Source organism: Engystomops pustulosus, chromosome 5 (assembly GCF_040894005.1).
Source record: "Engystomops pustulosus chromosome 5, aEngPut4.maternal, whole genome shotgun sequence".
NCBI lineage: Eukaryota > Metazoa > Chordata > Amphibia > Anura > Leptodactylidae > Engystomops > Engystomops pustulosus.
This window is the reverse complement of record NC_092415.1, coordinates 195,056,383-195,069,417: the sequence shown is the minus strand read 5'-3', so window position 1 is coordinate 195,069,417 and position 13,035 is coordinate 195,056,383. Positions and strand designations below refer to the sequence as shown.

General features: G+C 42.8%; 1 protein-coding gene across 7 annotated transcripts in view; it reads left to right on the top strand.

The window, feature by feature from the left end:
• The first annotated feature begins 3,551 nt into the window (after nt 1-3,551).
• ADAM22 (ADAM metallopeptidase domain 22) overlaps nt 3,552-13,035 on the top strand; it is a 127,045-nt gene continuing 117,561 nt past the window's right edge. For 2 of the 7 annotated variants that reach the window (XM_072154242.1, XM_072154239.1), the window contains exons 1-2: nt 3,554-3,878; nt 12,218-12,375. In XM_072154242.1, the coding sequence (XP_072010343.1) occupies nt 3,806-3,878; nt 12,218-12,375 (231 nt within the window). In that variant the 5' untranslated portion in view covers nt 3,554-3,805. Of the gene's footprint in view, nt 3,879-12,217; nt 12,376-13,035 lie in introns of all 7 variants that reach the window. The other 5 variants (XM_072154243.1, XM_072154241.1, XM_072154238.1 and 2 more) reach the window with 4 other exon arrangements.

Sequence of the window (13,035 nt, the reverse complement as noted above, 5' to 3'; positions counted from 1 at the left end):
TATACATTAATTTACTACAGGGGGCGCTGTATCCATTAATTTACTACATGGGGCGTTGTATACTTTAATTACTACAAGGGGCGCTGTATACATTAATTTACTACAGGGGGCGCTGTATACATTAATTTACTACAGGGGGCACTGTATACATTAATTTACTACAGGGGGCGCTGTATACATTAATTTACTACAGGGGGCGCTATATACATTCATTTAGTACATGGGGCGCTGTATACATTAATTTACTACAGGGGGCGCTGTATACATTAATTTACTACAGGGGGCGCTGTATACTTTAATTACTACAGGGGGCACTGTATACATGAATTTACTACAGGGGGCACTGTATACATGAATTTACTACAGGGGGCACTGTATACTTTAATTACTACAGGGGGCGCTGTATACATTAATTTACTACAGGGGGCGCTATATACATTCATTTAGTACATGGGGCGCTGTATACATTAATTACTACAGGGGGCGCTGTATACATTAATTACTACAGGGGGCGCTGTATACATTAATTTACTACAGGGGGCGCTGTATACATTAATTTACTACAGGGGGCGCTGTATACATTAATTACTACAGGGGGTGCTGTATACATTAATTACTACAGGGGGCGCTGTATACATTAATTACTACAGGGGGCGCTATATACATTAATTACTACAGGGGGTGCTGTATACTTTAATTACTACAGGGGCACAGTATACTTTAATTACTACAGGGGGCGCTGTATACATTAATTACTACAGGGGGCACAGTATACTTTAATTACTACAGGGGGCGCTGTATACATTAATTTACTACAGGGGGCGCTGTATACATTAATTTACTACAGGGGGCGCTGTATACATTAATTACTACAGGGGGTGCTGTATACATTAATTTACTAGAGGGGGCGCAGTATACATTAATTACTACAGGGGGCGCTGTATACATTAATTACTACAGGGGGCGCTGTATACATTAATTACTACAGGGGGCGCTGTATACATTAATTACTACAGGGGGCGCTGTATACATTAATTTACTACAGGGGGCGCTGTATACATTCATTACTACAGGGGGCGCAGTATACATTAATTACTACAGGGGGCGCTGTATACATTAATTTACTACAGGGGGCACAGTATATGTAAATTTACTACCAGAAACAATGTACAGATTAAATGAAAAATATACAAATTTATTACAGGGGGCACAACATTTATTATTTTATTTCTGCCGGTACAGAACATATTACATTATTATAGGGCCACTGTGTTAATTAATTGCAGGTGCTGTATATATGTAAATTAGGGTGACTGTAATCTGTAAATTCATATTGGATACTAGGTGTATGTTCGGTTCTGGTGCTGTATTTCTGTATGAAGCTTGGTTCCATTGTTGTTTATCTGTACGGATCTTGGTTCTGGTGTTGTTTTTCCGTTCTATACAGAGCTCGGTTCTGGTGCTGTATTTCTGTGTGGATCTCAGTTCTGGTAGTGTCTTTCTGTAAGATGCTTTGTTCTGGTACTGTGTTTCTTTACAGAGCTCAGTTCTGGTGCTGTATTTCTATATGGATCTTGGTACTGCGGCTGCATTTATGTACAGAGCTCAGTTCTGGTGCTGTATTTCTATATGGATCTTGGTACTGCGGTTGCATTTATGTACAGAGTTTAGTTCTGGTGCTGTATTTCTGTGTGGATCTCAGTTCTGCTAGTGTCTTTCTGTAAGATGCTTTGTTCTGGTACTGTGTTTCTTTACAGAGCTCAGTTTTGGTGCTGTATTTCTATATGGATCTTGGTACTGCGGCTGCATTTATGTACAGAGTTTAGTTCTGGTGCTGTATTTCTATATGGATCTTGGTACTGCAGCTGCATTTATGTACAGAGTTTAGTTCTCGTGCTGTATTTCTATATGGATCTTGGTACTGGGGCTGTATTCATGTACAGAGCTCAGTTCTGGTGCTGTTTTTCTGTACAGAACTGATTTCTGATGCTGTATTTTTGCATTGAGCTTGATTCTGGTGCAGTATTTATATTCTAAACCTGGTGCTGTAGCTATGTACGAAAGTTTTGTAGTTATACATATATATCTTGAAGCATTGTATTAAATATTTTTCATTTGAGCTTGGGGACTGTTTATGTTATAATAGGCAATTTATTGGTAAGGGACCTTTTGGCTATTGATGTAAATGAGCTGTTCTCGATCCCTTTAGCTCATTTTAATTGTTGCTTTAAACCATGTACCCAATTTATGTTTGTAATTGATTACACAGGCAGTCCGCAGGTTACTAACAAGATTCCGTAGGTTTGTTCTTAAGTTGAATTTGTATGTAAGTCGGAACTGTATACTTTATCATTGTAATCCCAGACAGAATTTTTTTGGTCTCTGTGACAATTGGATTTTAGAATGTTGGGTTGTCATAAGAACCAGGATTAATAATAAATCTTCATTACAGACTCCTGTGATAACTGTTATAGCTGATTATTGTAGCCTGAGGCTAAAGTACAGTAACTGACCAACATCCAGAGGTCCGTTTGTAACTAGGGGTTGTCTGTAAGTCCGGTGTTCTTAAAGAGCAGCTACCGCCAGTATGAAGGATTGTAAACCAAGCACACTGACATACTGATGTGCGCCCCCTCTGGCAGGATCTGCTCTTCTTTTAGCTTCTTATGCTCTTGTCTTTAAGAAAAAAGCCTTTAAAAATTATGCAAATGATCCTGAGGGGCTCCAGGTTCCATTAAAACCCAAGGAGCTAGGAGCCCCTCAAGCTTGTTTGAATAATGTTTAAAGCCTTATCCAGGACACGAGAAGTTAAAACAAGAGCAGATCCCAACAGAGGGGTCACACACCACTATGTCAGTGTGCTTGGTTTACAATCCTTCATCCTGGTGGTAGATTTCCTTTAAGTAGGGGACCGCCTGTACTTACTTTTGACTGTGTTTTGCCAGGTAGATACCACCTGAGCTTCGTCTTCCATTTTTGCCAAATTCGAACACATATTCTTTGTATCCTAATCAAAATAGATTTTTTTTTTTTGGTAATTTGTTCTCACTTAAGTGGAAAATACTTTGTAGATTTTGCGTTTAACAAACTCCCCGGATTTTGGATTTCTCTAATTTGTAGCATAATGAGCAGATCTTTCCTTTTTTTTTTTTGGTTGGTATCATTGTAGACAATGAGGAATAGATTTGGGGGGCTCAGGTTAGACTTTAGTTACAACCTCTGGACCCTGCGTCCTCTTTGATCACTGTATAGTATTGTAACGTGTGTTCTACGCACAAGACAATGCATATTATTTAACCCTCTCCATCCCTTATTGTGCATTGGATGAGGAGCTATGGATGGGCTGATCAGTGATGCTATATTGCTTCTATTATCTTGGATTCTCTGTACTGGATGACACCATTGCAATGGATAAGGAGCCTCCACCCATGGATGGAAGGTCCCTTTAAACTGATCCTGTGCAGGTGCTGCAGCATCATGTGTGACATTTCAGCTGCAATAGCCAAGACTACATTTCCCATGGTGCACTGTGCTCCTTGGAAGGAGGCAGGCTCTGCAGGGCTCTGGCATTGATGAGTCTTAGGATGTGGCTGTGCATGTGGATGAGGAGACCTGGGAGGTGCTTGAGTCTTCTCATCCACATCTAACCACCCAATGCAGTAAAAGCACAAGAACACTAATGGAAACCAGGAGGACACAATGCAGCAGCAGCAGCAGAGAGTGTGAGAGGCAGGGAGACCCCAGCAGCACAAGCCCCTCACAATGAGGACATCTCTCTGCTGGTGACTCTTGGATTGTACCAGCCATGCAGAGCTTAGGGTGCAGGCTATGCTGCCTGGCTGGTGCCCTGTATCTGGTCCATGCCAGCTCCCAGGCAGGTAAGTCACTGCTAGTCTATGGAGGGAGGAGGGGGGCATCCTGGGGTTTGATACATTGTAACAAGCATCTATTTATGTATCAGAAGCTTCCTGTCATTGAGCTGCATTCATCTCATCACTGACCTACAAGCAGGGATGCAGGGACATATCCCATAGAGAGATCCAGCGCTGGTGGTCCAGGACCCCCCCTTCCCCCTACTATACAGCTAATTACAGCCTATCCACCAGGGATGAGCCAGGCTGGTGCCTCCTCTGATCACCAGGGCCCGTCACTAGTGCTGGCATCTGGGTACATGAGGAGCCTATTTACTAGGTGCATTAACCCCTCCGCTGCTCTGCGTAGTATTTCCAGTGCAGCCCATAGGGGCCTTCTCTGTAGTAGGAGGTGTATGAGACCAGGTGCACGTTAGGATTAACCCAATTGTGACTGGTGCTGTGGCCTAAATTTGGTGACCCCCCCAAGGATTTTAGGGTCCTCTAGTACGAGTGTTGGCTCAGTGTATTACATATTTGCGCATCACTAGTCAAAGTTAAGAGGCTCTCATTGCGAATTTTGTACACGGACCAGAAACCCCCTCTTATTATTTGGGGAAAGGGTCAGTATTGATTCAGGAATAACCTCATAAATAATGAAAAGTTATGCTGTTTTTTTGTATTCATCCTTTTAAGTTTTCAAGATCTCTGCTTGCTGTCGGGTCATGGTCAACTCCCTACAGGATGTAATTGTGCCCTGGTCATGTGATCAACACAGAGGAACACGAATCCTTAGAAAGGGGAAGTGTAGAGCAGTTTACAGTATGAGACATGTGGGTGGGATTCTCAAACCCCCATCTACAAGTAGCAGAAAAAAAATTATCTAGGAATTCAGGGCATATAGTTTTCTGTTGTAAATTTTTCTAATTTGGATGATAAACCAGAAACAATTACTCATAGATCCAGCCACCGTGATTGTGGTAATCTTCCTATATTTGTTCCTTCTAATATCAACTATTAAAATTATGCTAATGAGTCAGAGGGGCTATACCCTAGCCCCCCTGTGATCTGAATTTACAGGCTGGTACACTGTCTGTCACCACTGCTTACTCAGGACTTGTGTAGTAAGCACTTCCTGCTGAGGGAGTAGGTGGCCGGAGGAGTGTAAGACTGTGTAAAGCCAGATTACGCAGTGTCGTAGCTAGGCTCGCTAGTATAATTTTAAAAGATGATTTTGGAAGGAAAGAGGCCACAGGCGTTTACACTGCACTTCCTCCTCCCCCTGCATAATGTAACCTCACACAGCACCGAGGGGCTATGGCAACACCCCCAGGAGCCCTTTGGCCTCATTAGCATAATTTTAGAATTTTAGAAGGAAGGATGCCATGGGTAACACATTACCACACTCACAGTGCCTGGATATATGAGTCACTGTGCCAGGATTTTGATGGTAGATTTCCTTAAAGGTGAGGTCCCTCCTTTTAACTTTTTGACTTTTTGGTAACCCTGAAAGAGCGCCATCCTAGGCTATAACTGGCATTGCAGCTCAGCACTGTTCACTTGAATGAGGAAGAGCTGTCATACAGTAATAGATATGGACTTTGGACTGATACAGTCATGCCCCCCCCCCCCCCCCCCCCCCCGGTATCATGTGATCATGTGAACAGTTACCTAACAAGTTTCATGGCCGTACATGGTCATCAGCAGCAGTAAGTGACCATTGGACATAAATAGTGTAACAGAGACCGAAGCTCCGCACTGAGGTACCACATATGTACAGAGCTATAGTGAAGATGTGTACATCTCTGTGGTTTAGTAATCTGTACTTTATCATCATTCTGCATTCGTTGTAGTAGTAATCTCCACTCCAGGCATCCAATCAGCCAATCAGAGGAGGCAGAAGCAAGTAGTCTGAACCAATGATGAGTCAGGAGGTGTGTCCTAGACTACTTCAGACTCCATGTAGGAGCTGTGGCTAAACTGTGGTTCAACTCTCCTTGGGCTTTGGGCTAAAAGCAGCCAAGGAACAAGAAATGTGAAATAAATAGAATATATGCACTAAATTACATATCATTTGTGACTTGTTACTGGATAGCTACTTAAATAAGAATATTAAAGGAAATCTACCATCAAAATGAAGTATGATAAACCAAGGATATTACTCATAGATCCAGGCAACGTGACTGTGGTAATCTTCTTATATTTGTTATTCATGACCTCCTTTCTTCTAATATCAACTTTTATAATTATGCTAATGAGACAGAAGTGCTATGGAGGTGTAGCCAGATACCCTCCATGCTGCAGGCTGTTGCACTGCACTTCCCCTCCCGCTGTTTGCTGAAACTTCATCAGCTACAGTGAGATTACATCAGGCATAAGGAAGGGGTAGACAGTGTAACCGCTTGTGAAGCTGCAGAATGGAAAGTTAATGTAAATCCCTTATGAGAGCTGCAATGGTGCTCCCATAACTCATATCCATACATGTAGTCACCCATAGCCATAGGCTGACAAGGTCGGGGATTTGAGCACCCTGGCACATGCCATCTACACATGACATGTAGGCACTAGGAGGGAGGGAGAGATCGATGGGTATGTAATGCCTTGTGCTGTATTGTGACTACTGTAATGTTAGATGTCATATTAATACAATGTCCATTAAATATTTATATACACCAGGAAATGTTACAGTACAATCTATATGTAATGGATGTATATTCCATCTCACATTGATACATCATGGAAAGCGGTTATAGTCGGATTCCAATTCCAGAAATCGGGTTTCTGTGATTTTTAATATGTCTTCAATACAGGCAGTCCCCGGGTTACGTACAAGATCGGTTCTGTAGGTTTGTTCTTAAGTTGAATTTGTATGGAAGTCGGAACTGTATATTTTATCATTGTAAATCCAGACAATTTTTTTTGTTCTCTGTGACAATTGGATTTGAAAAATGTTGGGTTGTCATAAGAACCAGGATTAACAATAAAGCTTCATTACAGACTCCTGTGATAACTGTTAGGGCTGATTATTGTAGCCTGAGGCTAAAGTTCAGTAAATTACCAACACCCAGAGGTCCGTTTGTAACTAGGGGAACGCCTGTAATTCGGGGGATAGAATTGGACCAGTACGGATCTGATATTAATGATATCCAAACAGTAGGTTGATAATACATTTATCTAGGAAGGCCCCTTTAATTTGACTTTAAGTAACATCCATACATTAGTCTTTTAATTGATTAAAATCTCTTATTCTAGAACTTGATTTAGTTGTTTTGTGACTTCAGACCTGAGCTTGCAGTAGCTCTAGACCACCACTACACAACGGGCAGCGCTGTCTGCTTTGGACTCTGTCTTTTGCATGGAAAAGCCATTGGAAGAGTCACATCCCACCCATCGCATGGTCATTACTTAGTAAGATATTCTGTAGTTGGTAAAACTTGACTTAAAATTTGGCTCAAAACGTATTTTAAGTTTTACAGCAACATTTCATGTGGTTTCTAATTTGTTTTGTTTTTTGTTTTTTTAATTTCTATGCATGTTTATACACTTTTATAGCCTTGTGCAGATTCTTTTAAACTGATACACTCACATTTATACTCCCATATACATATATTTTTATACTTTTCCAGATTGTTATACAACTACACGTTTATAGCCCCATACAGATTCATATACACTAGTATATATACATGTATATACTTCCACAGATTCCTATGCACACACACATTTATAGCCTCATGGAGATACTTTTATACACTCATACACACAAATTTATACACTTATACACACAGACGCACACTTATACACTTTTCCAGATTCCTTTATACAGTCATACACATTTATACACTAAAACACGCACATTATATACTAATGTACACACATTTATACACTTTTTCCAGATTCCTTTATACAGTCATACACACACACTTATATACTCATATACACTCATATATACCCACTAATACACAAACATGTAATGGGGGAGTTGGGTTTAGGGAGGACATACAAGCCAGGACAGTGAGCCCTAAAACTACCTTCCCCCCCAACACTGTCTAAGCAATAAAGAACAACTACGAAAACAGTCCCTCCCTCAACAAAGTGAAATATGAAGACAAACTTACACAAAACAAACAAAGGTTCGGCAATCTTGGTCACAACGGAAATAGCAATACAGTACAAAATCATTGTTACAAAAGAATAGTTAGAAAACATAAGCCAAGATGGGAAAATCGGAGATATTCTGTGTAAGTTTACACAGGGTGGTGGCATCATCCAGAAAATCTACTTTGAAGTGAGATGTAAATTTGTTGTATAAAGTCAAGGAGGCGGAGATTTTAACACTGAAGTCAAGCTCTCCCTTCCCCAGAATGCCCCCTCCACTGTAATTGATGGTTCGGGATCAAAAGATACCAGTTACCAGATGTCCTGAAGTCAGAAGCATGATGTCACAGTGGAGGAGGCTTTCAGTGCTCCCCACATTGGCTCTCCTCCTACCTGACTTTATACAACCAATTTACAGCTCTCTTTCAAGTTGATTTTCAGGATGATGCCACCACTGGGTCATAACAGAAACAAAAACTAGAAGGTGTTACGCTGCTTGACAATATTCTGGTAGTGGTTTATTAGGTCAACTGCTGATGATGGGTTCCCTTTAACTATTGCTGATCCAGAGCCAGGATGGAGAGTAGATGGGTGCGATGAATTCGGTCAGCAGCCCAGCAACTAGACCATTGTTCACACAGCAGAATGAAAATGAGCCTCAGTCTAGTAGTACAAACATACATACTCTCAGAATAGTCAGAAGACCACATAGATAGGAAGGCAGTCGACGTGTAGCTTCCTGATCCTGTCGTGCTGCCCTCAACCTCCCCGGCATCTCATCCTTCAGTTGATGACTCAGTTGAGTGAAGTTTTGTACTATGGAGGATGTGCTGAGTAATATGTGATGCTTCACATCCTCCATTCTTTAGTTTGTGTGCCATGTTGGGCGTCCGGGCTCTGTAGCAGCTGCTATGGCTGTGGTAATTCTGCCCCTGCATTGGTGTATGGTATCAGTGCCACCACTTTGAAGTTTTGGGCCCTCGAGTTACAAATTTTGTGGACACATCCCACAGAATGATGTGTACACAGTGGGGCTCATTTACTAAGGGTCCGAACACCGCACTTTCGGGTTTTCCGAATTTTTCCGCTTTGCGCTGAATTGCCCCGGGATTTGGTGCACGTAATCTTATTGTGTCGCATCAGCACCGGCTTGCAGGTGACAGAAATTGGGGGCGGGCTGTCGGGCAACCCGACGGATTCGGACAACGCGCGGAATTTAACATTTAAAATTGTGTTGAAGACTCGCACTTACATGACATCGGGGCAGAAGCGACGGATGCAAGAACTCGGGCGCACAAGCTTGGTGAATCGCGCCAGACCTGAATCCTCATTGGACAACGCGCCGCAGGATTGCAATGGGACCGGGTAAGTAAATCTTCCCCAGTGAGTTCCCTCGACATGGGAAGGGAGGGGGGTTTTCTGTGACTTGGGCCCCTTCTGCTACTCAGGGCCCCTGAACATAGACACACTAACCCCCCACCCCGCCCACCTGATGATGGCCCTGTTTGGTATATACCTGTGGCAAGAAAATTTGCAAAGTCTGTTGGAGACCCCTGGAAAGGCGACACTGGAGTAAACTAAAAAACTAGCTAATGGATCGGTTTTTAATTGCTCTGGAACGGTGGGGGGGTGGAGAAAACATTCCGACAGTGCCATAATTAGTGGAGCGGAAGCTGGATTTGATGAGGTGGTGGCGAAAGGTCCTCTTTAAACAAGTAACTAAAACGCTAAGTCCTGAAGGCAGTATAAAAGACGTGGCACATGTACATAGATTTGTATATCTCTTTTTTGGCATTTGATGGGGTTGTGTCAAGTTCTTAGCTATGCGCTTGTTGGACACATTTGACCTAGGTCTGACCACAGGACGTCTATGCTGCAGGGAAGCCTGGAGGTGCCCATAGACTAATGTGTTTCAGATTTGATGTGAATGCACTTTTCTCCCGTGTTCAACCAATGTTCTTTTAAATTGCATAACCCTTAGGGCTCACGGCCTTAACCTTGAATGCCGCTCCTGTTCAGAGGAGCCGTGGTGTCAGCTTTGGATTTGGTCCTATTGCCTGAATACATACATGTTCCATATTCTGCTGTTTTGGTCTAATGGAATTTCACGCAGGAATCAAGATAATTCGTCCCGATGTACGAACCCAAATGTTAGGTTTATGACTTCCTCTAGAATCCGGGCTGGACAATGTGTAACAGTGTTGGTTTTATAGACTGTGCTTATTGCAAAACCCAAATCATGATCTATTTTAAAACAACAGCCAATGTTTTATAAAGTCAGAAGTCATCAATGCAGAAAACTGGACTTCAACCATAGTACCATCATAACAGTGCCATACACAAAACTGGTGTGACATACATTGCTACAGAGTTGTTCATAGCTATGACGGCACTGTGGCTGTGTGCTATGGTGGCTCTGCGGCTGTGTGCTATGACGGCACTGTGGCTGTGTGCTATGACGGCACTGTGGCTGTGTGCTATGACGGCACTGTGGCTGTGTGCTATGACGGCACTGTGGCTGTGTGCTATGACGGCACTGTGGCTGTGTGCTATGACGGCACTGTGGCTGTGTGCTATGACGGCACTGTGGCTGTGTGCTATGACGGCACTGTGGCTGTGTGCTATGACGGCACTGTGGCTGTGTGCTATGACGGCACTGTGGCTGTGTGCTATGACGGCACTGTGGCTGTGTGCTATGACGGCACTGTGGCTGTGTGCTATGACGGCACTGTGGCTGTGTGCTATGACGGCACTGTGGCTGTGTGCTATGGTGGCTCTGCGGCTGTGTGCTTTGGTGGCGCTGCGGCTGTGTGCTATGGTGGCGCTGCGGCTGTGTGCTATGGTGGCGCTGCGGCTGTGTGCTATGGTGGCGCTGCGGCTGTGTGCTTTGGTGGCAATAGATTTCTGTGATGGCTGTTATGATGGTACTGTGGTTGGCTCTATTATGGTGATGGCAATGGTATTGTGGTTCTTTAGTGGCATTACTGTGGTTGGGCATATTTTGATGTTACTGTGATTTGGCATGCCATGATGGTACTGTGGTTGATTCTATAGTGGCAGTACTGTGTAGTTGTGCATGTTATTGCTGTACTGTTGTTGGGTATATTATGATGGCACTGTTGTTGGGTATATTATGATGGCACTGTTGTTGGGTATATTAAGATCAGACTGTGTTTGTTATAATGGTACTGTGGTTGGTTCTATAGTGGTAGTACTGTGGTTGGACATATTATGGTGGTACTTTGGTTGGGTTTATAATGATGGTACAGTGATTGGCTGTTTATGATGGTACTCAGAGTTGGTTTGTGTTGGCAGTAGAATGATTCACTGTTATGATGGCACTATGGTTGGGTATCTTGTGATTGAACAATAAGTCTTTATTATGATGGCACTTTGGTTAGGTATCTTATTGGCTCTATTATGGCTCTTATACTGTGGTGCAGTATATTACGATGGTACTGTGGTTGGCTTTTGATGGCACTGCCTGGTCGACTGTTATAATGGCATTGTGATTGGATCTGATATGGTAGTACCGAGGTTGGGTATATGATGGTACTGTGATTGTATTGGCTATGGTAGTACTGTAGTTAAGTGTATGATGGTACTATGAGTGCATCTGCTATGGTAGTACTGAGGATGGACATATGATGGTCCTGTGATTGGATCTGTTATGGTAGTACTGAGGATGAACATATGATGGTCCTGTGATTGGATCTGTTATGGTAGTACTGATGATGTCTCCATTATGATGGTCCTGTGATTGGATCTGTTATGGTAGTACTGAGGTTGGGAATATGATGGTCCTGTGATTGGATCTGTTATGGTAGCACTGATGATGGTCCTGTGGCTCGGTTTGGTAGTACTATAATTGGCTTTGTTATGGTGGCCTTTTATCTAATCTTCTTTTTTAAGAACCATAGTCACTCCAGGTGGAAGCTCTAGTGAAGATTAACAGATCCACCAACTAAGAATGACACTGGACCTTTCCCCTGGTATAATTTGATGAGGCTAAAAGTGAAGTACCCTATGTTAGTGCAGTATAACCTCATATAACATTACTCCTGTATAGTGCCCCTTTCATTTCATAAAACTTTTGATGTTTCAGAAGTTTGGATAGATGGGAGTTTGGATACCAAGACCCCAACTATGCACTAGAGGAGCATTGGGCAGAAGATGAACATGGTGTCCCATTGGTTGGGTGTCTTGACCTCTTGGTTTTGAGGAGCCATTTTCCATAATATAAAGTTGTTTTACCTTTTCATCCGCAGATACTTGGCTCACAGAGATGCATCGAAAGAAAGGAAACGGGTTCCAGGGTAGAGAAGACATTGTCCCCTTGCGTCTGATCTTCAATAGTGAACAGGACAATCAGACCACACATGGACTGCTCAACACTCGGGTCAGAGTGGACAACAGCCCGGACCAGGTAATGCACGTGGAGATGTGATCTAGAAGCTCCGTTACCCTGGAGATTATAGTCACTTTAAGGTGTCTGTGCTGTATAACTGCAAAAATAGACACCAGAATGAGGTATGTAGGCTGCATTAATAAGACGTGTCCCTGTTTCTAGACATCAGGTTGCCGAGGTGCGGAGGATGTGGCACACTTGGTCATCAGACCGGGCTCCTAGGGTGATGATGTGACATACAAAATTAACTGCTCGGTGTTATAAGATGATGAAGTGGTTAACCCGACCATTCATAGCAATGACCGATCCTTACAATAAGTCATTCATATGTCTGGTTATTCATTTTTGGGGTTTCTATAGCAAATGCAATGAGGAATGGAAAGTAACACAAGTCCAATAATCTAACGTGTAGCAGCGCCAGGGATTTATGGATTGAGTTGAGATTATTTTATGCCGGTCAATCAGGATATTCATGGTATAGATGTGAATAGGGTTGTAGCTAAAGACTCACAAGTCCAGGAGCAAAAGTTCGACCTCGGAGCCTACCACAACTTCTCTTCACATCTGCAAGAGGCAGATATATGTAAGACAACTTTACTACCATGACAGCTTAGATATCTCTATAATGACAGCTTAGATACAGTGGCTGGTGGATACCTCTATAATACTGATTAGGGA